Source organism: Sprattus sprattus, assembly GCF_963457725.1.
Source record: "Sprattus sprattus genome assembly, chromosome: 17".
Taxonomy (NCBI): Eukaryota; Metazoa; Chordata; class Actinopteri; order Clupeiformes; family Clupeidae; genus Sprattus; species Sprattus sprattus.
Genome location: NC_137915.1, coordinates 25,204,268 through 25,229,942, shown reverse-complemented (window position 1 = coordinate 25,229,942; position 25,675 = coordinate 25,204,268). Strand labels below are relative to the sequence as shown.

Genomic DNA, 25,675 nt, shown 5'->3' with positions numbered 1-25,675 from the left:
TGTATGTGGTGTGGTGTGGTGTGGTGTGGTGTGTGTGTGTGTGTGTGTGTGTGTCCCTCGCTTTGCTTCACCTATCTCTGTCTCTTTAGGTTTCTTTGTTTGCAAAATAAAGAACTGCATAGTTGGAGCACAGCTGTGTTCTCCTTCCTCTGTTTGCATATCTTGGTTTTAGACAAGCAGAATTTTCTTTCTTTCTTAGTTTCTCTCTCTTTCTCTCTCTCTCTCTCTGTGTGTGTGTGTGTGTGTGTGTGTGTGTGTGTGTGTGTGTGTGTGTGTGTGTATACCTGGTATTATTTCTCTTTCACCAGCCCAGTTCTGTCAATAGCAGTTGAAGTTTTATTTCGGGCCAAAGCCCACTAGTGTTCCCATGGTTTCACTACACAAATACCGCCATGGAAGCCTAGGGCACCAGCTTTCTATCTTTCTGATGCGATGCCAACATGTCTGCTTTACCTACACAGGGAAGCTTTGGACGCGCAGCATCAAGGTGGCCTACAACATCCTGCACAAGCTGGGCACCAAACAAGAGCCAATGGTCCGGCCTGGCGATCGCGTGAGTCACTGAATGATAACTTTGACTATTATAGGAATGTTATAGTCATGTTGGGATTGCTTTTATACTTTATATTACCGAGGCAATGATGGAAGTCATGCCTAGTCTAAAGGCCAACCCCTCCTGGCAGCGATGTCCGACAGAGTGTTGAAATGCACCACACGTTCTCAAACACTGATCCGGTCAAAATGGTTAAAACGGGACTTTATTAAGAGATTGCATAACAATGCAATTTTAATTTACAATGGCTAGAGAGATACTATGCCCCTCAAGTCCTTATCTTTGTTAGCTTACTAATTGCTATTAGGTAGGTAACGGTAGTTAGTTTTGTTTACTAGTGGTTAAGGTTGCAAAGGAAAGAAAAGTTGTGTTTTTAACCCACAGTGCTATGAAGATGACTCATGGTTGAAAATGGATTTAATTGAAAACCTAGCCAGGTCTTAACTCTGGCGTTTGTTAGCAGACACCGCCAGTGGGCCTTGCCTTAAAGAATCTCTCCACGTGTGATAGTTTGTGTTATCAACCATAGTATGACTTCTAGTATAGACACCTTCTTGAGGCTGCATTTTACCTGGCTACACATAGATGCTCTGGGCTGAGAGGTTAATGGGTCTGTGGTGACTCATAGCATCTGTCACATACACACACACACACACACACACACACACACACACACACACAGGCATGCTGGCCTCTCAGTCCCAGTGTGTCTCACGCCTTCTGTCCTCTCACTTCCGTGCGCGCAGGTGGCCCTCGTGTTTCCCAACAATGACCCCGCCGCCTTCATGGTGGCCTTCTATGGCTGCCTGCTGGCTGAGGTGGTGCCCGTGCCAATCGAGGTGCCGCTCACCAGGAAGGTGAGAATTCCAATATAACACGTTCACTCGCAGCACACAAAACACACCAGCCAGTTACCAGTGTGAGTGAAAGTGTTTGCACTACAGTTCACCAAAGTAGTCCAGATGAGCTTTGATCCATGCTCACTGTGTACACACATACCATGCATTGGCTCACATATGCACATTCAGAAATACACTTACACATATGCAGACACACGCACACACACACACACAAACACACACACACAGCGCGCACTCACACACGCAGGCTTACACTGCCTGGCTAGGAGTTAATTCCATCTTGGAGCCTGTCTCTGATGACAAGTGGTAGAGCATTTCCACTATTCCTCCCCTCCGGGCGCCTCTCACAGCTTGAGCTCGCAGTATCTTATGCCAACACGACAGGCTTCATAGCACAAAATATTCATACTTATTTATTATTAACAGCAAATGTTAAGCATCTTCATGGCCTCATGAAAAGTTATTTTTTTTCTTCTCTCTCTCTCTCTCTCTCTTAACTGTTTTTATGTGGAATGCTGTGAATATTGCATCAGTAATAGGACAGGGTTATGGAACGGTTTTAGGTTCTATTTTTGAGGAGGAGCCGTCGTCTAATGTCACGTCTGGCCTGTCAGCCTGTGGTTGGACTGTAGGCCTCTGCGTTTGTCCTGCAGGAATGCTTGTGTGAGCTTTAACTTGGAGAGCGAGGAGAAGAGCAGAGAGAGGTTTTTCTTTTCCTCTGTGACTGTTGGCTTCGCCCACCACTTTTTTTTTTGTTTTCTTCTTCAATCCAAAAATTCCAGGAAAGAACCTTCCTTCAAAACTGGCAGAACACTCACTGGCTTCCTCTGCTCTCGAACGGAGCTTGATTCGGAACCAATAAAACGTTTTTGTCTGACATCCAGTCGCGAAGCAGCTGTATTTTTATTTTATTTTTGCTTTTTTCCCCGTAGAGGACACTTGTCGCTGGAGAGTGAGTCAGACAATTACAGCAGAGGGCAAATATCTGGAGAGGGAAACTAAAAGAGTCTTAATGTGGCTGTATTATGTAGACGCAGTGAAGGAAGAGAAGGAAAGCAGCAGAAAGAAAAATACAATTGAGCCACAGTTTATGGAAACAGAGAGGAACATTTAAATCACCCTTCATGGTGCCTTTTGTGACACGTAGATGCTACAGCCATGTCTCTATCCTCAAACCTCTCTCTCTCTCTCTCTCTTTCTCTCTGTCTCTCTCTCTCTATGTGTGTATGTCTATGTATCTGTTCTATCTATACATTTTTCCCCTCCATTTCTCCCTCCTCTTTCTCTTGTTTATTCTGATATCTCTCTCTCTCTCTCTCTCTCTCCTTCTCTCTCTCTCTCTCTCTCTCTCTCTCCTTCTCTCTCTCTCTCTCTCCTTCTCTCACTCTCTCTCTCTCTGTGCTGATGAGTAGGATGCGGGGAGTCAGCAGATAGGCTTCCTGTTGGGGAGCTGCGGGGTCACGGTGGCACTGACCAGCGACGCCTGCCATAAAGGCCTCCCTAAGGGCCCCACTGGGGAAATCCCACAGTTCAAAGGTCAGCCTCGGCAAGACAAACAATAACAATAAGCCAATAAATGTAAATGATACGTGCATGTGTGTGGAACATGGTGCATGGAGTCATGTATGGATGTGTTTATAGGTTTATAGATTAAAAGTGTGTGTGTGTGTGTGTGTGTGTGTGTGTGTGTGTGTGTGTGTGTGTGAGAATTTAGGGCCATGTTTATTGAGGTAGTGAGTGGGTATGCAGCTGAAATTGTTTGTGTGAGTATATGGAGCACAGCGAAAATGTGTGTGTGTGGGGGTGGTAACGTGGCAGAGAATGAAAGGCATGTTGAGTAGTCCTGTGTAGGCTCTGTGTGTGTGTGTGTGTGTGTGTGTGTTTGCGTGAGTGATGTGATGTGATCTCCTGGAGGCTCAGACAAAGACAGTCAGCATTTTATTTCCTCTCTGCCCTCCCCATCTCAGGTCTACTGGTGTGGGAATATAAATAGTGTGTGTGGGTGGGTCCGGGGGGATAGGGGGGGATTGGCTGAGTGCGGTAATGGCTTTATAATACAGTTGTTGTAGCAGCCGTGATAAAGAACTGACAGAGAGCAGTTGGTTTTCTCTCAAAGGGGGGACGGGGGGGGGGGAGGCTCAACCCATCAATGCTAACGCTAACCCTTCAGTGCTCCCCTACCTCTTATCGGAGCCAGTCCCCATAATCACATCACCTACAGTATATGCCCATCATCAGTGCTGATGAGGTGGGGGACTGATGCCCTGCTGGAGGGATAGCTGAGGGGCTAGCAGTGTCTGGCTGCCTGGCCCTCTGCCTCTGACTTCTGCCTGGCTGGGTGGGTGGCTGGGTAATGGTGTTGGTGACTGTTTTCGTTTGCTCTAGGCGCATCTGTGTCCTATTTTTCTCCAGGATGGCCGAAGCTGCTGTGGTTCGTCACCGAGTCCAAACACCTGTCCAAGCCCCCGCGAGACTGGTTCCCCCACATCAAGGACGCCAACAACGACACGGCCTACATCGAGGTACACAGCGCTTGAGACTAATGAAGCGAAAAGAAACAGAAAAAGAACAGCGACCGAGCAGAGGAGGGAATAACTAGCACTGTTTTTCATCCGCTGAAGGCAGACAGGCAGACAGAATCAGGGTGGAGAGAGTCGAGAGGCACAACCTTCTTTTCCCCTTCCAAGCTTAGGCCCTTTCTCCTCCTCTAGCTTGTAGTTGCACCAGTCCAGCAGCAACCACTCTCCATACCCCCCCCCCCCCCCCCCCCCCCCTAATTCTATTACGATCTTTCATGTTGAGGATAGCGGAACATTGCAGAGCTCCAGAGAAATCAATAGTTGCTATCAGTGGTGGCGCAGGCATGCATACTATAGCTTCCATTAGAGGAGGCGTGTGCAGATAATGGAACTGTGGAATGATTAACATGTGCCTAATTGCGAGACATGCCTAGAGAGATATGTATTTGGGTTCCATCATGTGATTGTTCCGTGCATTGATCCTTGTGAGTGTGGATCCCCAGCCCCTGGTGACCCATTACTGGGTGAGTGTAAGCTGAGAGTGCCGTGCAGACAGGAGTCTGGAGTAACACAAGCTCCAGACACACCCGGATTCTGATGTACCAGCATTAAGAGCAGGAATATGTGTGGTTCCATACGGCTCATTAAGTGAGCTTGTGATCACACCTGTAGTGAAAAAGACCTGAGGCGTCTCAGTGTGCTTGAAGACATGGCCTTGGCTGTCTTGAACAAGTGTTGGTAGCTAAAATGTTTAGCATTTGTGAGACTAATAATATCTCTACTGTGTGTTGTCATTGACAGTATAAGACCTGTAAGGATGGGAGTGTTCTGGGTGTGACGGTAATGAGGATCGCCATGCTCACACACTGCCAAGCCCTCACACAGTCCTGTGGATACACGGAAGGTAGGACACACACACACACACACACAGACACACACACACACACAGACACACACAGACACACAAAATAAATACACAGCTAGCCTCATACTAGCATATGTGTGCAAATGCATTCAGCCCATATCTGCGCTAAATCCTGACCTGAGCCCTTTCTGCCCCAGCGGAGACCATAGTGAATGTATTAGACTTCAAGAAGGACGTGGGACTCTGGCACGGCATCCTTACAGTAAGTTTGTGCTCACTGTCCTCATGTGATCTCATACAGGGGTAAGATGGGAGAGAATATTAAGTGTGTGTTTGTGTGTCTGTGTGTGTGTGTGTGTGTGTGTGTGTGTGTGTGTGTGTGTGTGTATATGTGTGTCTGTGTCCTTTACAGAGTGTCATGAACATGATGCATGTCATCAGCATCCCCTATTCCCTGATGAAGGTTAACCCTCTCTCCTGGATCCAGAAAGTGTGCCAATACAAAGGTCTGTCACACAATTAATCAAATTAACCAACTTATCAATCAATCAATCAATCAATCAATAAGTCAATCAGCTTTTCAGTTTTTCAGTAAATCATTTAAAATCTCAGTATAAAACCTTGTATAAACTGTATATTACATATTTATAAAAAAAAAAAGATATATATATATATATATATACATACTAAAAACATTCTTCCGCTACAACTCGCGATCATATAACAATGCTGTGGAGACTAGTCCAATTATGTGTTGGTTAAACCCAGAGAGAGCCATGACTATGTTCAAACATTGTTTCTGTGAAAGAGTAAAGTAAGCTTTTGAAGAGTTAGATTACTTACCCCTCGTTGTGTGTGTGTGTGTGTGTGTGTGTGTGTGTGTGTGTGTGTGTGTGTGTGTGTGTGTGTGTGTGTGTGTGTGTGTCTGTGTGTGTGTCTGTAGCTAAAGTGGCATGTGTAAAGTCCAGGGATATGCACTGGGCCCTGGTGGCCCATCGGGACCAGAGGGACATCAACCTGACCTCTCTACGGATGCTGGTGGTGGCTGATGGCTCCAACCCATGTAAGCCTCTCCTCTGTTATGTCTCTCTAACTGTCTCTCTCTAGCTCTCGCTTTCTCTCTCTCTCTAACTCTCTCTCTTCTCTCTCTAGCTTTCTCTTTCTCTCTCTCTAACTCTCTCTCTCTCTTTGTCTCTGTCTCTGTGTATAACTGTATATAATATGTCCCGCCCTCCTTTCTGTCTTGCTTGCCATCTCACTGTGATCTTCTCTGTCTTTGTGTCAGTCATTATTTCCTGTCAATCACACTTCACCTCACTCTCCTCTTTGTACCTATTTACGGAGCAAAGCCAGTAAGTAGAGCTGCATAGACTAACATCCAGGATTCGCACCACTCTTGCAAACACTGATAAGCCATTGTGAAAAATTGGGAAATGACTGGGCTAATAGTACTAGTTTAGAGTGGACTGGAAGGAAAGAGAGGATAGAAGAGAAGAGGAGAGGAATGCAGGAGATAACTCTCTTTTTTGCCTGTCATTTCTGTCTGATCTTTCCCAACCTCTGTCAGTCTTCCTCTCTCCCTCTCTCCTTCTCCATCAGCATTCCCCTGCTCCTCTGGCTTTGTCCTAATCCCCTCTATTCTGGCTCTCCCGGAGTGTTTTTCCCTCCTCCTCCTCCTCTTTCTCTTCCTCCTCCTCCTCCTCTGCAGTAGCAGCAGCAGCAGCATCCCTATTCTGTTTCTCTGCTTCCTGTTCTCTTTCTCTCACTCTCTCACTCCTTCTCTCCATCCCCCCCCCCCCCCTCTTTTTCTGTGTCTCTCTTTCTCTCTACATTTCTCTGACATGAAACGCAGGCTGTATCCCCAACAGCTGCTCACATTCCCGCAGCCAACCAGAACACTCTAATGGGCAGGCATTATGCATGAGCCATGTGTGTGCTGGGTGCATACATCGTGTGTTAGTGGGCACATGTACACACTTGTGTGTGTGTGTGTGTGTGTGTGTGTGTGTGTGTGTGTGTGTGTGTGTGTGCGCGCACATGTACACACTCGTGTGCTATATATAACCCAAGCTGGGGGCCAGTGGGAGAATGCCTGAGGGGAAGTGATGAGTCAGGATCAATGACGCTCAGAGGCCATTTTGCTTTGTGCCTGCAGAAGGAGCTCAAACCTTGTACCCCCCTACGTGCCAAACACACACACACAAACACAAGCAATCACGCACACGAGCAAACACGCACACATGCACACACACACATTCACCCATACACACTGAACATATACACACACACACACACACACATGCACAATGCCTGAGGTGTGCCCTGCTGGTGTTTGTTATGTAGGATGTACTGTATATGTGTGGCTCTTTTAGGAAGAAACAGCAGATGTCTTTTTAGGACAGCTCCTATAGCTATCCCTGTGACACAACCCATCTTACTCATTCCTAGTTAAAGGCTATGTTGGCTGGCCATATATCATGCTGTACTGTATGCAGACAACAGTGACATTCCCTGTGTAGCAATGCCTTGTATACTGAACCGTATAATAGCATTTATGTATTTCACTCTGCCTTTTGTTCGTGTGTGTGTGTGTGTGTGTGTGTGTGTGTGTGTGTGTGTGTGTGTGTGTGTGCGCGCACTAGTTCTCCAGTGTTGTGCTCGCAGGGAATGTTGAGCCGCTGACCTTGGTGGTCCGGGCGCTGTGATCTGGCTGTCACGCTGCGGGGACTTGTCGCATGGGAAGCTCATGTAACCCAGCGCATGCATCAGTGGCCATGTTTAACCCCACATGCATGCATGCGCGGGGGGGGGGGGGGGGGGGGGGGGGGGGATGCACTCGCATTCCCATTCCAATTGAATTCAGTTGCTTGTAGTTTCTTTCTCAGGGCCGGGCAACAAAGAGAAGGAGGAGCTCCCACAGAGAAAGTCCCAGAGGCAGCAGTGACAAAAAGATGCACTGTTCCTCCCCCCCCCCCCACTTCTCTTCTCTCTCTTTCTGGCTTGGTGTCTGTTTTTATGTTAATTAGTTTTTTCATGCATTTGTACATTTCTTTGTCATAATTCTTCCAGCCGCCCGTCGGTCTCTGACTTGTGGGTCTTGTCTCTGGCAGGGTCCATCTCGTCCTGTGATGCATTCCTCAACGTCTTCCAGAGCAAAGGACTGCGACCGGAGGTCATCTGCCCCTGTGCCAGCTCCCCTGAGGCCCTCACCGTAGCCATCAGGAGGTGGGCCCTGACAGCCAACACCCAACACACATACATTCATACTCTCTCAACCACTACACACACACACACACACGCATGCACGCGCACACACACACACACACACACACACACACACACACACACACACACACACACACACACACACACACACACACACACACATTCTAGCCATCAGGATGTGGGCTCTGACAGTCAACACCCAACACACACACATTCATACTCTCTCAACCACCACACACACACACACACACACACACACACACACACACACACACACACACACACACACAAAATTCAGTATAAATTGAGTCTCCTCATCGAATGAGTCCAGTTAGTTATAGACACTTCACCCAGGTCTCTCAATTTCTTGGTCTTAATGAGCAGCGTCCCTGATGAACTCATCTCCAGCCTCCTGAATGGAATAACAATATCAAATTGACCCTCCAGCCCTGTTGGCATGGCCCTCCTCTCTAAACAAGCCCTCTGAGTGATCGCTCTCGCTTGGCTCTCCCTCCCTCCCTCACAGATGCGTCACCTCGATAGAGCTGTTTTTAGGCGCTCGATATTTATCAGACACAGGTAGGCGGACCGTGCCTCTGAGATAAAGACGAGAGAAATGAAAAATGAAATATGACTCAAAAGGTTGCCGCTGAACAGAACACCATGTACTGGCTCTTTTCATCCTTTGAAAAAGCCTTTACAAGACAAAACTATTTTCTTCTGCTGGTTGTATAATGACATGTCTCTGGAGGCCTGACGTATGTACAGTGGGACCATATCAAACGCAGGCGCGTGGTGCGGTGCATCTGGTTTTCATTCCCCTGGATTAGTCCTGTCTCGCTCTTCCTGGCCGCTCTTTTAAAAGCCCTATCCTTTCTTTTCTTTCTTTCTTTTTCATTTTTTCCCTTCATTTCTTCTCCAAGTAAAGTGGACCCCCAAAAAATGAATAAAAATATGTTCTTTCTCTCGGTGGAGCCTGCCAGTATGAAGGCCCTTGTGGCGCTAAACAGAGGAGGGCTGAGACCCAGAATGCATTGCCAACAATAAAAAAATAGCCTAATGCTGTTTCTGTCATCAGCGATGACATCACTTGACTTTATATTTGAGAATGTTGCAAAGAGGCGGTTTATGATCCCTCCATTGGCTAACACTCATGAGTTCACACTGGAGACGTAAGTGATATTAAATAGTTTGGAGTGCAGTGCTGATTTTGTAATGCGTTCAGTCTGCCTGTTGTGCTATATTTTATCTCTCTCGCCCCTTTCTTTGATGCTTCTCTCAAATGTTTTGCTCTCACTCTCTTTTATATGGAACTTAATGTACACCAGGTTGCGACACACACACAGACCAAAACAGACACTCACACACACATACACGCACACACACACACACAGTTGCCCAAGTTCTGAGAGTTCAACATGTGTTGACGTGGTTTGTTGATGTGGTTGAAGTGTCTGTGAAGTTGACTGAAGTGTCTGTGAAGTCATTTCTTGAGTGACTGGTTTCGATCGATTGCATCTCTTTTGTCTCTCTGGTCGGGCAGGCCCACGGACGACAGCAGCCAGCCCCCAGGTCGAGGGGTCCTGTCCATGAACGGCCTGAGTCACGGCGTGATCCGCGTGGACTCGGAGGAGCGTCTGTCCGTCCTCACCGTGCAGGATGTGGGCACGGTGATGCCAGGAGGTCAGAGGCCTGATGATGATGATGATGATAAACTTCTTTACACACACATATGCACAAACTCATGCATACTTACAATACACAGGCACATGAACCGGTGCAGATTCAAAACCAGCACACACACACACACACACACACAACTCGCCACACATAGATACACTCTAAGATATGCTGACCTCCATACTAAATACAGAAAATAGGATGGAAACCCACACATAAACACACAAACATCCACACTTAGATAGGTGAACTGTACTTCACAGTTGTGAATCGTACACGCCCTTTGGTACAAAAAGCTAATCTAATGGTGCAGTAAGTACTAAACATTGCCATCCATGAAACCAGGCATTGATTTCAGAGCAGATTCCTTTAGAGAACTGTGTATGAATGTATATGAGTTTATATAATATGTGTGTGTGCAAACATTAATGATTCTGTGTGTGTAACTGCTCACTGATCAGTGTGTATGTTGCAGCTATGATGTGTGTGGTGAAGCCAGAGGGGGTTCCTCAGCTGTGTCGGACGGACGAGATCGGAGAGATTTGCGTGTGCTCCATCGCCACGGGAACCTCTTACTATGGCCTCTCTGGCATGACGAAGACTCAGTTTGAGGTGATGGCACTTTGACATCTGAGGGCTATGCAAACACACAAGCGCACACAGACGCAAACAAACGCACACAGCGAACGCCATATCAAGCTTGACTGGTCTGCCACAGCTCACAGCGCCACAGGCCGTTTGCTGGGTCACAGTCAGAAACGAACCCTTTATATTAAATTCCTAAAAATAATCTAGCATTACTTTTCAAGACTGTACCATTGGTTGCAAAAAAGTGCCTCTGTTTTTATTTATCTGTAGCTACTTACCAAAAACAGATGAAATGTATCTGAAGGAGTTTATGGAAATAGGTATCAAAGATATGTGAATCAGACACCCGTTTGGTGTAACGTTTGGGGCAAGATGATGATAAGGTCTTAACCTACACACTTCCATGGTCTTCATCCCCTCATGGCTCTTCTCCCTGCCCTCCTCCTCCTCCGCAGGTGTTCCCCATGACTGGTGCGGGTGCGCCCGTCAGTGAGTACCCTTTCACCCGCACGGGCTTGCTTGGCTTCGTAGGCCCTGGCGGCCTGGTCTTCATCGCCGGCAAGATGGACGGCCTGATGGTGGTGAGCACACGCCGGCACAACGCAGACGACATCGTGGCCACGGCGCTGGCGGTGGAGCCCATGAAGTTTGTCTACAGGGGCAGGTAACGAAACAGCCACAGAGCTGACCTGGGGTCAGCTTTATTGTACTGCAGCTCACAATTACACACAGACCTATTTAAATACAGACGAAGCAGCACACCAAGGCTCAATGGGTTATTACCGTAGGAGCCCAAAGGTTGCATTAGAAAAGCCTTAATTACACATTTTTAATTCGTTTTTTTTGTGTGCAAACCTTCATGCAATAAATCCATTATTTACCATGAACTAAAAGGCCAAAACTGTTTCATGAACAGGAATCATATCTCTAGACGTAATGTGAACAGAGCTTTTCTCTCGGTGAATAGAGGCCTGGCTATTTGGCTATTGGTCCCGTGAGGTATTATTGACTAGGTCATTAGCTGGCCACAGTCATAGTCCAGATGTCACAGCAAGCACTAACCGTCTGGGTGATCATTGGGTAATTACCATGCTGGCCTGACACAGCACAAGTGGGGTGGTCAAAAGAGTTCAAGCAAAGCCTGTTGCCATGACTCAGTCAGACAGTTCACAGGCTGAAAGAAGGGGTGACTATGGGAAATGTAGTTTATCCAACATCCATCGATGGGTACTGTGTAAGATGGACTGCAGACAAATGGTGTGCACAAAGAACAAGCATGCATTTTAGGTGGAAGTTCAATCTCCTCTCTCTCTCTCTCTCTCTCTCTCTCTCTCTCTCTCTCTCTCTCTCTCTCTCTCTCTCTCTCTCTCTCCCTCCCCGTCTCTCTGTACACAGAATAGCGGTGTTCTCGGTGACAGTTCTGCACGATGAGAGGATCGTGGTGGTGGCGGAGCAGAGGCCAGACTCCACGGAGGAGGACAGCTTCCAGTGGATGAGCCGCGTGCTGCAGGTACACTCACGACTCAGGACTCACTCACACACACCCACGGCCATATCCCTGCACCCCGCACCCAGCCTTCTGCCTATTTATATATAAGACATCCTTCTGTTGGCATCAACAGGACGCTTCGCTATTTATCACTGCCTCTTTCTGTGTTTTGCTCTTCTTCTCCATGTCTCTCTCCCTCTCCCTCTCCCTCTCCCTCTCCCTCTCTCTGTCTTCCTGTCTCTGTCTCTCTCTCCTTCTCTCTGTCTTCCTGTCTCTGTGCTCCTGTCTCTCTTTCTCTTTCTCTCTCTCTCTCTCTCTCTCTCTCTCTCTCTCTCTCTCTCCCCCCCTCTCTCTCGCTCTGTTAAACAGACCCAACACTCAGCACTGTGTAAATTCCCCTTCCCAGATTCAATTAGCAGACAGGCTACGGGTGAGCTGCCCAGGGTTTTGGGATCAGCATGTTTTTCTGAGTCAAAGCAGGAATTTTAAAAATAAACCGCCACGCCAGGAAAGCACAGGCCCTGGTGTTTTCTCCCCGCTCCATATGGTTTGACTTAGCCGTGGAGTTGTAGGTCATTAATCTTGTAAATGTGATTTTACACCCCCTCCTCCCCCCCTTTTCGAAAAGTGCTGCATGCGGTGTTTGTTCTGAAGGTCACTGCCTATGCCCGGCCCTCTGTGTTCTCAGAAGATTAGAACCTAAATGTTCCTCCGTGTATCACCGTCATCTTTTCTCTCCGTGTCATTGGTCGGTATCTCCTGCAGGCCATAGACAGCATCCATGGCGTGGGGGTCTTCTGCCTGGCCCTGGTGCCCGCCAACACGCTGCCCAAGACGCCGCTGGGGGGCATCCACCTGTCCGAGACCAAGCAGCTCTTCCTGGAGGGCTCCCTGCACCCCTGCAACGTGCTCATGTGCCCACACACCTGCGTCACCAACCTCCCCAAGCCCCGACAAAAACAGCCAGGTAAGTGTGTGTGTGTGTGTGTGTGTGTGTGTGTGTGTGTGTGTGTGTGTGTGTGTGTGCGTGTGTGACTTTATCTGCGTGTATACATTGTATGTATGTACATTTGCATGTCTGACTGTGTGTTAGAGAGACACCACACACACTCAGAGGTTCAGGGTGTTTGTGTTCCGTTCACAGCTCTTATGAGGGCCCTGTATTTATAGTTCAGCGCAGTAGTCACTGAAGTGCAGTGAGACACACTTGCATTGTGGAGCTGTCTCATGAGACTTTTCTGAAAGCCAGACAAGTCGGTTAGAAGTGGGTGGCACTAAGTGGCATGAGCATAAAGATATAACCGTTTTTTCTGCGCCACTTTTGCACATTTAATTTAATTATACTCCATTTTCCCGAATTATAAAACCCTACACAGCCCTGGCCAAACCTCAGTCTATTCCACATGCTATACAAAAATGCAGTGAACCTGTGTGATAGGTTTTTATGTTTGTGTGTAGGAGTAAATGTCTGTAAGTTTGTGCTTGCTTATATATTGTTTGTGTGAGCTTTGTGTGTGGGGTTATTGGTAACAGGAGTTTTTTGCACATGGTCATTTGTGCAAGTTATTAAAATTATTAATGGCTGTTTATCTCTCTATTTTTTCTCTCTCTCTCTGTGTGTGTGTTTGTGTGTGTGTGTGTGTGTGTGTGTGTTTGTGTGTTTGTGTGATCTGCAGAGATCGGACCCGCCTCTGTGATGGTGGGGAACTTGGTGTCGGGGAAGCGTATCGCCCAGGCCAGCGGCCGAGACCTCGGCCAGATCGAAGATAATGATCAGGCAAGGAAGGTGTGTGTGTGGCACCTTGAGGGCCCTGATTTTCATTCATCCATCCATCTGCACCTACCTCAACCCATCCATTCATCCCTCCATCCATCATGTCCTATTAGCACAGAGCAAATGAACCTCCCAGAGACACAGAGCTCTGTGGCAAATGGAAGAAGACATTCTCCCTGTGTAATTGGATTCCATGGTCATGCTGTTGTATCAGATATGGCGATATATTTTGGGTTGTTTGTGTCATGCTTGGCTTTTGTTTTCCGTCTCCTTTAAAAAGCTCAGAACTTATTATCGAAACGAGACTCCTTATTCTTGTTTGGGGGCTTTCTTTACACGCTCCCCAGCTTTTTTTTTGTTTGCCTCCAAATCTGACAGAATCAGATGGAGGTTTTTGAATCACCTCCCTCCTCCTCCTCTGCTGCATCTAGGAAGCAGAGGCATAGCAGGAGAGCGGTCACAATTCAAATGTCAGCTCTGGAAGAAAGTAGACAGCCTCGTTAGCCCGGGCCTCACTAGCATATTAATCTTAGCTATCAATAGCTGTCATAACACGAGACTGCAGAGAGTGGGCAGAGAGTCTGGCCGAGGCAGGCAACAATAGTCCTGAATGCCCTGAGAGCATGAAGCCAAGCGTGTAAGCGGGAAACAGTTAGGCGATGGGACTTTGATGATTCACATGCGGGTCCCTTTAAAGATGGTTGGAGGGTGGGACTGTGAGGTAATGCAATTTGGAAGTCTGGCTTCGGATCATGGCGTCCGGTATTAATGCCTTCAAAAACTTTCATGTACACAGTTTCTAACCCACCCTACCGTGTTCACATAAAATTCCTTTCAGAAAGTTTTTCAAGCAGGGCTGACATTTGATGGAGACTGTTTTTTTTTCTCCCCCTCCTTTTTCGTTTGTCCAGAACACACATCAGAGTAATTACTCTGTACAGATGTCTGTTTCTGCATTGTTGGGTTTTTGGGGCATTTTTTGTGTTCAGTTTTGCGTGTTTATTTATTGATTTGCTGTGTACCGCTGTCAGTCAAGCCAACTTTGCCGTTGACAGATGCATTGCTCTGCCCTCTCAGGCTGAAAGTTGCTATACATTACCATATTAGGTGGCTCTGCGTGCGTGCGTGCATGTGTGTATGTTTATTTTGTTTGTGTGTGTGTGTGTGTGTGTGTGTGTGTGTGTGTTTGTCATTGTCATTGTCATGCCAGTGCTTCAACATACTTCAGCACAGCCTACGGGCAAAGAGAGAGACACCTTCCACGTGTCCTTCCACATGCCCTGCTGTGTTGAATCAGAGCTCTGTCTGTCCGAGGCTGATGCGGTGCATTGGTGCGCACACTTAGTGTTGCCACTCCTCATGAATAACTGCAACCACCTCTCTCTCTCTCCTCACACCACCACCATCGCTCGCCATCCCCCTTCCTGGATGACACGCATGCCTCCCTCGTTCCCTCTCTCACTCATTTTTCATTTTCATTCGCCATGACTCGACTGCCCCGTCAATGCGGTTTGTCTGTGCTATTTCTCGCAGAGGATGACAGGACGATAAGGTTTCCTCTATCCTCAGCCTGCGCTGTTAAATCACTGCTATGATTCCTGCACCCATCCATAGCCTTTCATCCATCTATCATCTATCTATCTGTTTATCTATCCATTCATCCTGAGCCATTCATGAAAATCGGGCCCTCTGTGTGAGTGGGAACGCTACTGATGCTGCTGTTGTGGATGATTTTTAGCCTCCTCCGGGGGGACTGTGAGCTCAACGACCAAACGAGTTTCCCAGGCAGAGCTATGCTGACCGATTTCTTGTAAAACTCCTGAGAACTTGGCGAAGCCGGACACTTCATGAATCAGGGCGAATAAGCTCAGTGGTTACCTGTGATGTGCTGTTTACTCCACTCAGCAAAGGGAGATGTCAGACAGATGGTGGATTTGTCAGTATGTTTGCGTTAGATGCACGCCGGCGGAGAATTACTAATGCACGTCTCTTAATCTTGACTAATCACTCTGCATGTCAGCTTAAAGAAATAATGCACAGTTTACGAGTTTACACAGAAAAAGCCTGAATATGTAATCAACCGCTCTGCCGATTTAGCTCTTCGGTTGGCACTCATGCATTCAGGAACTCCCCACAAGTCTTTTGCTATCTGATATATTTCTGTTTTCTATTTACCCTCTGGTGAGTATCTGGCAATGTTATCATCATAATTTAACAGTGCAGTGGTTTTGTTGCCATTGTAATTCCACAAACAGAACTATTACATTATAGACTGCCATTGAAGCAGTAGGGTCCCCCATGGTAAATTAGTGATACAGTATTTCATGGTGTATTTCTGTCTGGAGTAATAATGCTTTACACCTGCTGTATATTTCACCCTGTTTTTACTAAGGGAGGGTTCCTTCCGCCTGCTGGTTTCCTCAGTAGATTCTGTACAGGATGCAGGCTGTCTTGTTCACAGTTCCTTCCAAATTGAATGGGAGCTTTTCTTTGTCCCTCTGCTGTGCACCTGTAGTTCCTCTTCCTGTCGGAGGTGTTGCAGTGGAGAGCGCAGACGACTCCTGATCACGTCCTCTTCACTCTGCTCAGCTCCAGGGTAAACACCAGTGACAGCCTCACTCACGTCACAGACAGACACACACACACACACACACACACACACACACACACACACACACACACACACACACACACACAGACACACACACTTCAAAGCACCAGCCACAGTGTCAGTTTGGTTGGGGCCATCATGTATAACATGTATGTGTGTGTGTGTGTGTGTGTGTGTGGTTATGCAGGGGGCAATCTTGAGCTCGCTGACGTGTGTGCAGCTGCACAAGCGGGCAGAAAAGATCGCGGCCATGCTGATGGAGAGAGGACACCTGCAGGATGGGGATCACGTGGCGCTGGTCTACCCGCCTGGTATGTCACGTCCCACATCACGTCCACCCACTCTCTGGAGGGTCATAGATCAACTATGACCCTCCTCAGACAGGCATGGCTCTCAGTGCCCTCTCTGTTCCCCAGCTGGTGCAGATGGGATTTTTAAACTGGGGGGGACGCTAACATCGCCTAATCAGCTGTGCAGAGTTATTAACTGATGCTAGTCACCTTACATAGGGAGAGTGGTGGGGACGGATCGGGGTCACTATGAATCCCCGTCCCCAGTGCTATCTGCGCCCCTGGCCGGGACTCACACTAATGGAGGAATGTGCACTAGTGCACCAACATATACAATCACTTCCCTAGAAGACATAGTACAAATACACGTGCTCAATGCCTTAACGTTAAAATAAACAGCTGGAATTGGCATGTTAAAGGTAGGCTAAATTGTACTCTTCGTGTTGAGTTAGTTATATTATCTTGGTGCCACACTTCTCTCTAACTGTGTGGTGGTGCACTTTGACCCCTGCAGGCATTGACCTGATTGCGGCCTTCTACGGGTGCCTGTATGCCGGCTGCGTGCCCATCACGGTCAGACCCCCCCACCCCCAGAACATCGCAACCACCTTGCCCACTGTGAAGATGATTGTGGAGGTGAGCTTGGGTTAGGGTTGGAGGGGTTTGGTGCAGTGAGTATAGGGGAATAGAGGGAGAAATAATGGAGGAACCCATTAGCCACAAAGTAAGGCAAGGGAGTGCCTGTCCATTTATCATATTTATAGTTGATCTGAATGTGCAGTACCATAATGTAACTGTGTTTGTGTGTGTGTGTGTGTGTGTGTGTTTGTGTGTCTTTATTTGCGTGCATCTGCGTGTATATGTGTGGTTGTATGTGTATGTACATTTGTATGTCTGACTGTGTGTTTTAGAGAGACATCACACACACTCACAGGTTCAGGTTGTTTGTGTGCCGTTTACAGCTCTTATGAGGGCCCTGTATTTATAGCTCGTCTCTGGAAGTTCAGCGCAGTAATCACTGAAGTGCAGTGAGGCAACAGCATTGTGGAGCTGTCTCATGAGACTTTTCTGAAAGCCTGTGTGTGTGTGTGTGTGTTTGCAGGTGAGCCGGTCGTCTTGTGTGATGACCTCATCAGTGATTTCCAAGTTGCTGAAGTCAAAAGAAGCGTCTGCTGCAGTGGACGTCAGGACGTGGCCTCCTGTTCTAGACACAGGTGAGCAGACCACACTCAGTCTCTCTCCCTCACAGACAGGAGAGTCTGCTGTGCTCACTAATTCTAATAGATAGAACGGAATCTATATTTAGGCATTCATTTATTTTGAATTGATTTTATTTAAACTGATCAAGGCTTTAAGAAGTAATCGTCACGCTCTCTTTATCATTGTTATTAACCCACTAATTGGCCTAATCACTAACACTCACATACTGGCTTTGTTTCTCTCCTCTCTTCCCTTCAGATGATCTGCCAAAGAAGAAGCCCCCTCAGCTGTACAAGCCCTCCAACCCCGACACGCTGGCCTACCTGGACTTCAGTGTGTCCACCACGGGGATGCTAGCGGGAGTAAAGGTGAGTAGGGCTGGGCCACGGACCGTGTCCAAGTGGTCAGAAAGGAATGTCAGCCATGACACGTGTGTGGTTGTGTGAGTGAGTGAGTGAGTGAGTGAGTGTGTGTGTGTGTGAGGGGGAGAGAGAGCTAGGTTGACTGTGTGTGCCTATGTATGCAGTGTGTGCGCCTGTGGGTGTGTGTGTGTTTGTATGTATGTGTGTGTGTGTGTGTGTGTGTGTGTGTGTGTGTGTGTGTGTTTGTGTGGGGGTCGATAGGAGGGGTTAGCAGTAGTATTTGCCTCCCGGCCCGAGGGCCGCTGGCCTTCTCAGGGTCTTCTGTTTACGAATCAAGGAGGGCTCCACTGAATCATCTTTCACCCTTCTCTCCAAATACCTCCAGCTTTAGCACTAAAAGGCTGTGAAAAGCACCCGCCCACTCCAGACACCTCTCCATGGCTCCGTCAGGTGTCAGAGGAAATGACTGTTTCATATTTCATGCTTATTATAATCCCTCTTTGGTGGGAGAGCGCTTGAATAACACGGCCCGGTTTTGCTGTAGCGGTGGGTGAATAAGCTATCCGCAGGGGGAAGCCCTAATTGTACAACCCCCGTGTCCCTCCTAAAACAGGGAGCTTTTATTGTCTCGTAAACCGGCCCCTGTCCTCCAGTTCTCTTGGCAGATTCTGGTTCTCTAAGCACTCTGCATGTCCCCCAAATTGAATATGTTTGAAACAAATTGGTCAATCTTTACCAGACATTTCCATAGTTATCTTGTTTGCCTGCACAATGGCCCCTAAGTGAATTTGGGGAATAGTTGAGGAACTGCACTGACAGAGGAACGTTTATACTAAAGTAAAAACCTCACCTATTTTTCTCTCTTTCCCTTTCTCCTTTTACACCTTCTTTATCCACACTCCTCTCTCTCTCCATCGTGGCTTTCCTTTCTTTTCTCATCATCGTGGCTCTCCTTTCTTTTCTCACCATTCTGTTCTCTTTTAATTTCTCTTTTTTCTGTTTGCTTCCTCTCCATCCCCTCTTCCTCTCCCTCTTCCTTCCACTCAGATGTCTCACAGTGCCACCAGTGCCTTCTGCCGCTCAATCAAGCTCCAGTGTGAGCTCTACCCCTCGAGAGAGGTGGCCATCTGCCTGGACCCCTACTGCGGCCTGGGCTTCGTCCTCTGGTGCCTCTGCAGGTCAGTCTTCCAAACCAGTCCTCAGCACTGACCACTTACCATTGACCACTGACCATACCTCCTCCGCCAGAGCAGCTTGAGTCAGCCCAGCTATGCCACAGTACTTGCCCATGCCCCTGTGCAGTGGTCTATGTCATAATGTATAGGGCTGTGTTTTTTGTTCTGTGTCTATGGAGCCTGCATGTTTTCGTCAAGGAAAGTCAAGTCATGCTCGAGTAGTAAACTTAAACAGCCGTGTCAACAGAATAGCAATGCTAGGCTTTACCTGATTTCTTGACAGTAAAATCAATATTAAGGAAAAAGTTGAACTGAATCTTTCTTTTTTTTGCTGTTAAACATTTTGGAATTCTAAAGTAAGCCTTTTAATTTTAAAAGACAGCTGGGCTTTCTGTAGCCAGTTGAAGAGCCATTGCTTTGAAACTGCAGTGAAGGGTAGAAAACAGACATGCGAGGCTGAAATGTCCTCTGCTGTCATTGATCCTGCCGATCTGCCGATCTGGCCGTTGTGACAAGTGGGAAATCAATGATAAGTCTTTTACATCCGAGTAGTCCTATTAACCAATTTGTGAAGAGTGCCTCTTTGGTAAATCCTCTTTATGTGCCGTGCTTCTGTGCTCATCTCATCTAAAGTGCCCACTCACTCAGACAGCCACACACACACACACACACACACACACACACACACACACACACACACACACACACACACACACACACACACACACACACACACACACAACCTCAACACACATTCACATGCAGGAATATAAATACACACACAGATATACACTGTTACATGTATACTTCATCCCCTTTTCTCTCCCTCTCCCTCTCTCTCTCTCGCTCCCTCTTTTCTCTCTCTCCCTCTCTATCTCTGGTCTCGGTTGTAAATCTCTGTGCTGGCCCGTTTGCAGTGTGTACTCAGGGCACCAGTCCATCCTGATCCCCCCCTCGGAGCTGGAGGTGAACCCCGCCCTGTGGCTCCTGGCCGTCAGTCAGTTCCGCGTCAGGGACACCTTCTGCTCCTACTCCGTCATGGAGCTCTGCACCAAGGGCCTGGGCCTACAGACCGAATCCCTTAAGGTAGCGTATGCACACACACACACACACACACACACACACACACACACACACACACTAGGGATGCACCGATCCGATATTTGTATCGGTACCGATATTGAAGACATTTCTAGATCGGGTATCGGTGACAATTACATTTTTTTTATGTTTATGTATATAGGTAGTGTATTATGAGTGCACGTTGCTATTAGTAGCGATTAGCATGCTAAACGTAGATTTAGTTATGTCCTGATGTTGATTCGCTGTAATAGAGATGGGTTCATCCTGTTAAGTTTTCGACTGGATGAGCTATGAATGAGATTCATGTTGCCTTGTGTAATGTCCTCAATTATATGTATCGAGTAATATTAGTTGTGTAATTGTTATCGTGTAGCAATAACTAAGTAATTCAGTGCAGTGCTAATTAGTCCCCATTCTCATTGCAGACACACACATGTAGGATCACATGCATCGTCATGTAATGGAAATTGATGAATGCACATTAAAGGGAGATAAAGAATACTGCTTTGGTAATCGTGGGTCTTTTAACAGACTAGAACCAGCAAAAACATTAACAGGTCACCATGCTGAGCTTCTACAATGTAACGTAAAAGTTGACGCTAGGGGATATATGATTGCTAACTAATATAAACACTCGCGCTAGTTAGAACGTACATTATTTGTGATAATTTTTAGCCTATGTTATGAATTGATAGTGATGAATAGACATGATGTTAAGGAGCAAATGAGCAAAAAATGCACCAAGATCTCATGTCATGCACTCCTCATTTCTCCCTCTCGCACGAGTGGTCACACACATACACACAGTTACCATAGTTTCGCGCAGTTTTTTTAATATCGGTATCGGATCGGTATCGGCCGATACTAAACCTCAGAAATCGGTATCGGTATCGGAGGTGAAAAAAGCGGATCGGTGCATCCCTAACACACACACACACACACACACACACACACACACACACACACACACACACACACACACACTGACCAAGGGCCTGGGCCTACAGACCTAATGCCTTAAGGTAGCGTATGCACACACACGCACAAGCACAGATTCCTGACTATTTTTTGCAGTTTTATGATCAAGTAACACAGACAGCAATGTGGCGTGCAGTATCTCACAACATTAAATGTCAGGACACTCAGTATTTAAAACATTCTTAGACTCCTCTGCACTTAAACACATACACACACACACGTACACACACATACCTCAAGTCTTCAAACTGTGCCAGCAAAGCATATTTTTGCACATTTTGCTGACAGGCATAGAGTGACTTAGCTCCTGTGCCTTCCTGCGTAGAGACTGTGGGAGAGTTGAGTGTGTAATTACTCGCGCTGTGCTGCAGGAGAAAAGGCCGAGCATGCCTCCTGGCCAGACGGCCTTGTAAAAATGTGTTTTATTTACCTTGATTGAGTTGGTTCACATCGCCATAGTTACTAATGGCAGATTATTGAGCTGAGTGCAGTTTATTACCAAAGAGCCAATCGATGGAGAGGAGAGGGAAACACCCCCCAATTCTTCCACTTTTTAGTGTACAGTGGGGTGAGGATATTCCATATTTGTACTGTTTTCTTTCTCCATGGGGAGGCAGGTAGAACAGATATGTTTGATTATTTTTTTACTAACTTATCTCTGAAATTCTGATGTGAATACGATTAGAAAAGGTCATCTTTTGATTTATTTTTCATTATTATCAACATTTTAAGCTAAAGATCAAACTTGCATGTCATGATTTGACTTTCTGAAACCACACATTATGCCTCTGATTGCTAACCCCATCTCACTGTCTCTCTCTCTCTGTGTGTTCCCTCAGGCGCGTGTTCTAGACCTGTCTCTGACTGCTAACCCCATCTCTCTCTGTGTGTCTCTGTGTGTGTGTGTGTCCCCTCAGGCGCGTGGTCTGGACCTGTCGCGGGTGCGGACCTGTGTGGTGGTGGCAGAGGAGCGGCCCAGGATAGTGCTCACCCAGTCCTTCTCCAAGCTCTTCAAAGACCTGGGCCTCCACCCGCGCGCCGTCAGCACCTCCTTCGGCTGCCGGGTCAATCTGGCCATCTGTCTGCAGGTCAGTGCTGTGCTCGCTCTCTCTCTTTCTTTCTCTCTCTCTCTCTCTCTCTCTCTCTCTCTTTCTTTCTCTCTCTCTCTCTCTCTCTCTCTCCCTTGAATATACTGCACATCCTTCGTTTCAATGTATTTTTGAAAATTCCTAACCTGCTTTCTCAGTTAGTCTCTGAGCTGCTGGAATGACAGATTGGGATGTAATCTCTTGGCTAACATGGTTTGTACTTGTATGTGGGACTGGAAAGATTACTTTATTCCGCTGCGGATTTTCCAGTTGCTAAATCAGGAAAGTTTTTGAGCTTTTAGGTTTTAGAGCAAATGTGGGTGTTTGGAGGTTAAGCAGGGGGACTGGACGTGGAACCAGTACTTCTGTGAGCTACTTCCTATCCGTGCGAGGGATGTGCAGTTCAACACCAACTGTTTTGTATCTTGCGACCAAATGCCATATTTTCAGAGGCTCAAGTGAAGGGTTACAACACTGAGAGGGTGGCATAACTGTGTGATGATGATTTCAGTGTTGTGTTCTTAAACCTGTTTAGAAGAGGAAATGAGCATCTCATTGCTGTTTGTTATTGTTGTGTTTGACATCTAGTGACATTCGTTCTGTGATTCTTTGATTCATTGTTTTTTGTTTGCCTTTGTTTTCCCCACCCTCATGCTGTCTTTCATGTTTCCTTTTTATCTGTCATCTCCTCACCCTCACCCCTCCCTCCTCCTCCTCCCCCCTCCTCTCCCCCTCTCTGTCTCTCTCCTCGTCCTCATTCACTCTCTCCTCTCCTCCTCCTCCTCATCCCACCTCTTGCTGATGCAGCCTCACAGGCTGGGGAAGCTTGCTGATCAGGTAGGGAGGCCTCGCCCGTGTTCCCCAGCCAGCCGCCAGCTACGGGATGAGGAGGCTGGCTAGCTTTGCTTCTGTCCGCAGCGCTGGGGGCTTGCGGGAGCCTGATCCCTGTAGTGCCGTTTGTGAGATGCATTGCTAGTGACTGGGGTTAGCGGCGTTGGATAGTTTAAGTAGCCTACGTTTTCCACCTAAGGGGATGTGGCTGCTTGACTAATCAACTGATAGATTAATAGACTAATAGCAGAATCTTGTTATCCCTATTTGTCAGCATACCGTAGTGTAAATCTACATCTACGTTCCTGTATTCATCAGTATCCGGATTTCATATGGCCCCAAATTTAGCACCTGGGTTCTACCAGAATGAGTGGTGGAACAAGTTGGAACAAAAGCCTCTGCCCATTCATTTTTCCTTAAGAGTGAATCTTAGCCTTGTCCCAGTGGAGGGAGCCAGCTTTGCTATACCTCCGTAATAACAGGTGTTGCAACCTTGGTCATTATCTCAGCTGAGCTCTGCAGACTGATGGAACAGGGTCGGTGTTATGACTCAGCCGCCCAAGGTGGTGGACAACTTAATCCCTTCTCAATCACCCAGCTCATTAAGACCCCCACTTATAACGAATAAATCAGGGCGAGCCACACTGTTCCAAACAAATGGACAGAAGGAGACACCGCCCACACCGCGCTGGCCCTGATAACCGGCCCCTCAGTGTCATCCAGAGTCTCCTCATTCCATTGGCCCTCCCTGGCCAGTCAGTGTAATCTCAGCAGTGTAGGTGGCTGGGAGCAAGCAGGGTGTTGACGCATGGAACCTTGTGTGGGGGTTTGATGGAGAGCCTTGGGTGAGGAATGGTTCTGGAAGGCTCCATCGCTGATGCTGCTGCTGCTGCTGCTGGAGTAGGGAGCGCCAGAGGGAGTCCTCTGCTGCTCCTGGAGGTCTGGAGGAGGGAGAGCCAGAGGGAGCCCTCTGCTGCTCCTGGAGGTCTGGAGGAGGGAGAGCCAGAGGGAGCCCTCTGCTGCTCTTGGAGGTCTGGAGGAGGGAGAGCCAGAGGGAGCCCTCTGCTGGCTGCTTCCCCACTGGGAGCCAAGACGAGGGGTCCACTGCCGTGCTGCTTCTAGCTGGGTTAGCGGTGCTAGTTGGGCTGGGTGGAGAAGCGCATGCAGGCGTCTCCGGTGGCAGGTGGATGAATGCTAAATCAGATACACTTTTGCAGTTCGCCAGAGGCGTTTGAGCCTGATGATGTCAGTCATTGCGTAATCACCTGAAATGCCGCTTGGCTGGAAATGACTTTGCTGTGACTCAGGGCTGAGTCACCTGTACGGTGTGGAGAGGCGTCACGACGGTGTCATTAGACGGCAGCACAGCATCACCGCTACATTCACAGCCGTCAAGCCCTCCAAGCCTGGAAATCTGACAAAGCAGACAAGAGCTTTTGTATTTTTAATGAAGGAGGTGACTAAGAGTCTACAACCCATGGGTGAAATGCACTTCCCTCATCTCTGGAGCTGACACACAATGTTTTTGTTGCATTAGTCGGACAACAGAAATGAGGGAACTGTTCATCCTTTCTGGATGTGGTGGATGGGGAGATGACAGTCTTCTCTTCCCCACGCATAGCACACCATCCTCCATTCCACAGTAATATTTTAGTCTATGCTAGTGCATAGTGTCGGGTATTTTCTCTGTGCAGGTGTCTGGCTTGTTTTACTGCTCTGGTGATTTCAGTCTTGCATTTTGATTTTGATTCTGGCCATGATCATTGGGTTAGGCCTTGATCCTGAGTAAGCCCCTCTTACTAATAACTACTACTGATTAGTGTGTTGTGGAAGGGCTGAGGCAATGCTGGGTAACATTTCACATGAATATCTATGAAGGGAAGCATTATGTCTGTATTAAGAATGCCTGACATGCTATCCATGACATTGAAATAGGGGCATTCCAGCAAAATGCTGCTCTTGATCTATTCATGTGTCTCCAATAAATACTCACGTATATCAGCCTACAGCTGCGTAGCACACCATACCTGAGTGTTTATTAGTTGATGGAAATGCACAGCATAATGCTTACCCATGGTATATAAGGCACAACAGAGAGTCCTACAGTGGAGGATATTTCATAGGAAGTGATACCCAGCTTTTCTCGGAAAAATTACATTTCCAGGCTTTGTGGTGAAAATGCGGAATCTGTTTGTCATTGCAAAAACAAATCAGTTCTAACTGACGTATGACTGATCTCTAGTGTTGGGCTCTTGGTTTGCAGGGCACCTCAGGACCGGACCCGACTACAGTGTTCGTGGACATGCGAGCCCTGCGACACGACAGGTGAGCGCTGCGCCCCACACCATCACCCCACTAAAGATCCTCTCACTAGCTAGGCGGCGCCCCACACCATCACCCCACTAAAGATCCCTCACTAGCTAGTGCCTCAGCGCCCCACACCATCACCCCACTAAAGATCCTCTCACTAGCTAGGCAGCGCCCCACACCATCACCCCACTAAA

General features: G+C 47.5%; 1 protein-coding gene across 1 annotated transcript in view; it reads left to right on the top strand.

Annotated features, from left to right (window-relative positions):
* dip2ca (disco-interacting protein 2 homolog Ca) overlaps positions 1–25,675 on the top strand; it is a 91,236-nt gene that overhangs the window by 60,611 nt on the left and 4,950 nt on the right. The window contains exons 10-33 of the mRNA XM_080855148.1: positions 462–553; positions 1,300–1,410; positions 2,826–2,949; positions 3,826–3,935; positions 4,734–4,836; positions 4,995–5,059; positions 5,210–5,303; positions 5,741–5,860; positions 7,908–8,022; positions 9,566–9,705; positions 10,178–10,314; positions 10,746–10,954; positions 11,686–11,800; positions 12,545–12,746; positions 13,456–13,565; positions 16,069–16,149; positions 16,352–16,475; positions 16,969–17,090; positions 17,557–17,668; positions 17,913–18,022; positions 19,064–19,194; positions 20,109–20,277; positions 22,170–22,340; positions 25,435–25,496. Coding sequence (XP_080711274.1) covers positions 462–553; positions 1,300–1,410; positions 2,826–2,949; positions 3,826–3,935; positions 4,734–4,836; positions 4,995–5,059; positions 5,210–5,303; positions 5,741–5,860; positions 7,908–8,022; positions 9,566–9,705; positions 10,178–10,314; positions 10,746–10,954; positions 11,686–11,800; positions 12,545–12,746; positions 13,456–13,565; positions 16,069–16,149; positions 16,352–16,475; positions 16,969–17,090; positions 17,557–17,668; positions 17,913–18,022; positions 19,064–19,194; positions 20,109–20,277; positions 22,170–22,340; positions 25,435–25,496 — 2,929 coding nt within the window. The remainder of the gene's footprint in view (positions 1–461; positions 554–1,299; positions 1,411–2,825; positions 2,950–3,825; positions 3,936–4,733; positions 4,837–4,994; positions 5,060–5,209; positions 5,304–5,740; positions 5,861–7,907; positions 8,023–9,565; positions 9,706–10,177; positions 10,315–10,745; positions 10,955–11,685; positions 11,801–12,544; positions 12,747–13,455; positions 13,566–16,068; positions 16,150–16,351; positions 16,476–16,968; positions 17,091–17,556; positions 17,669–17,912; positions 18,023–19,063; positions 19,195–20,108; positions 20,278–22,169; positions 22,341–25,434; positions 25,497–25,675) is intronic.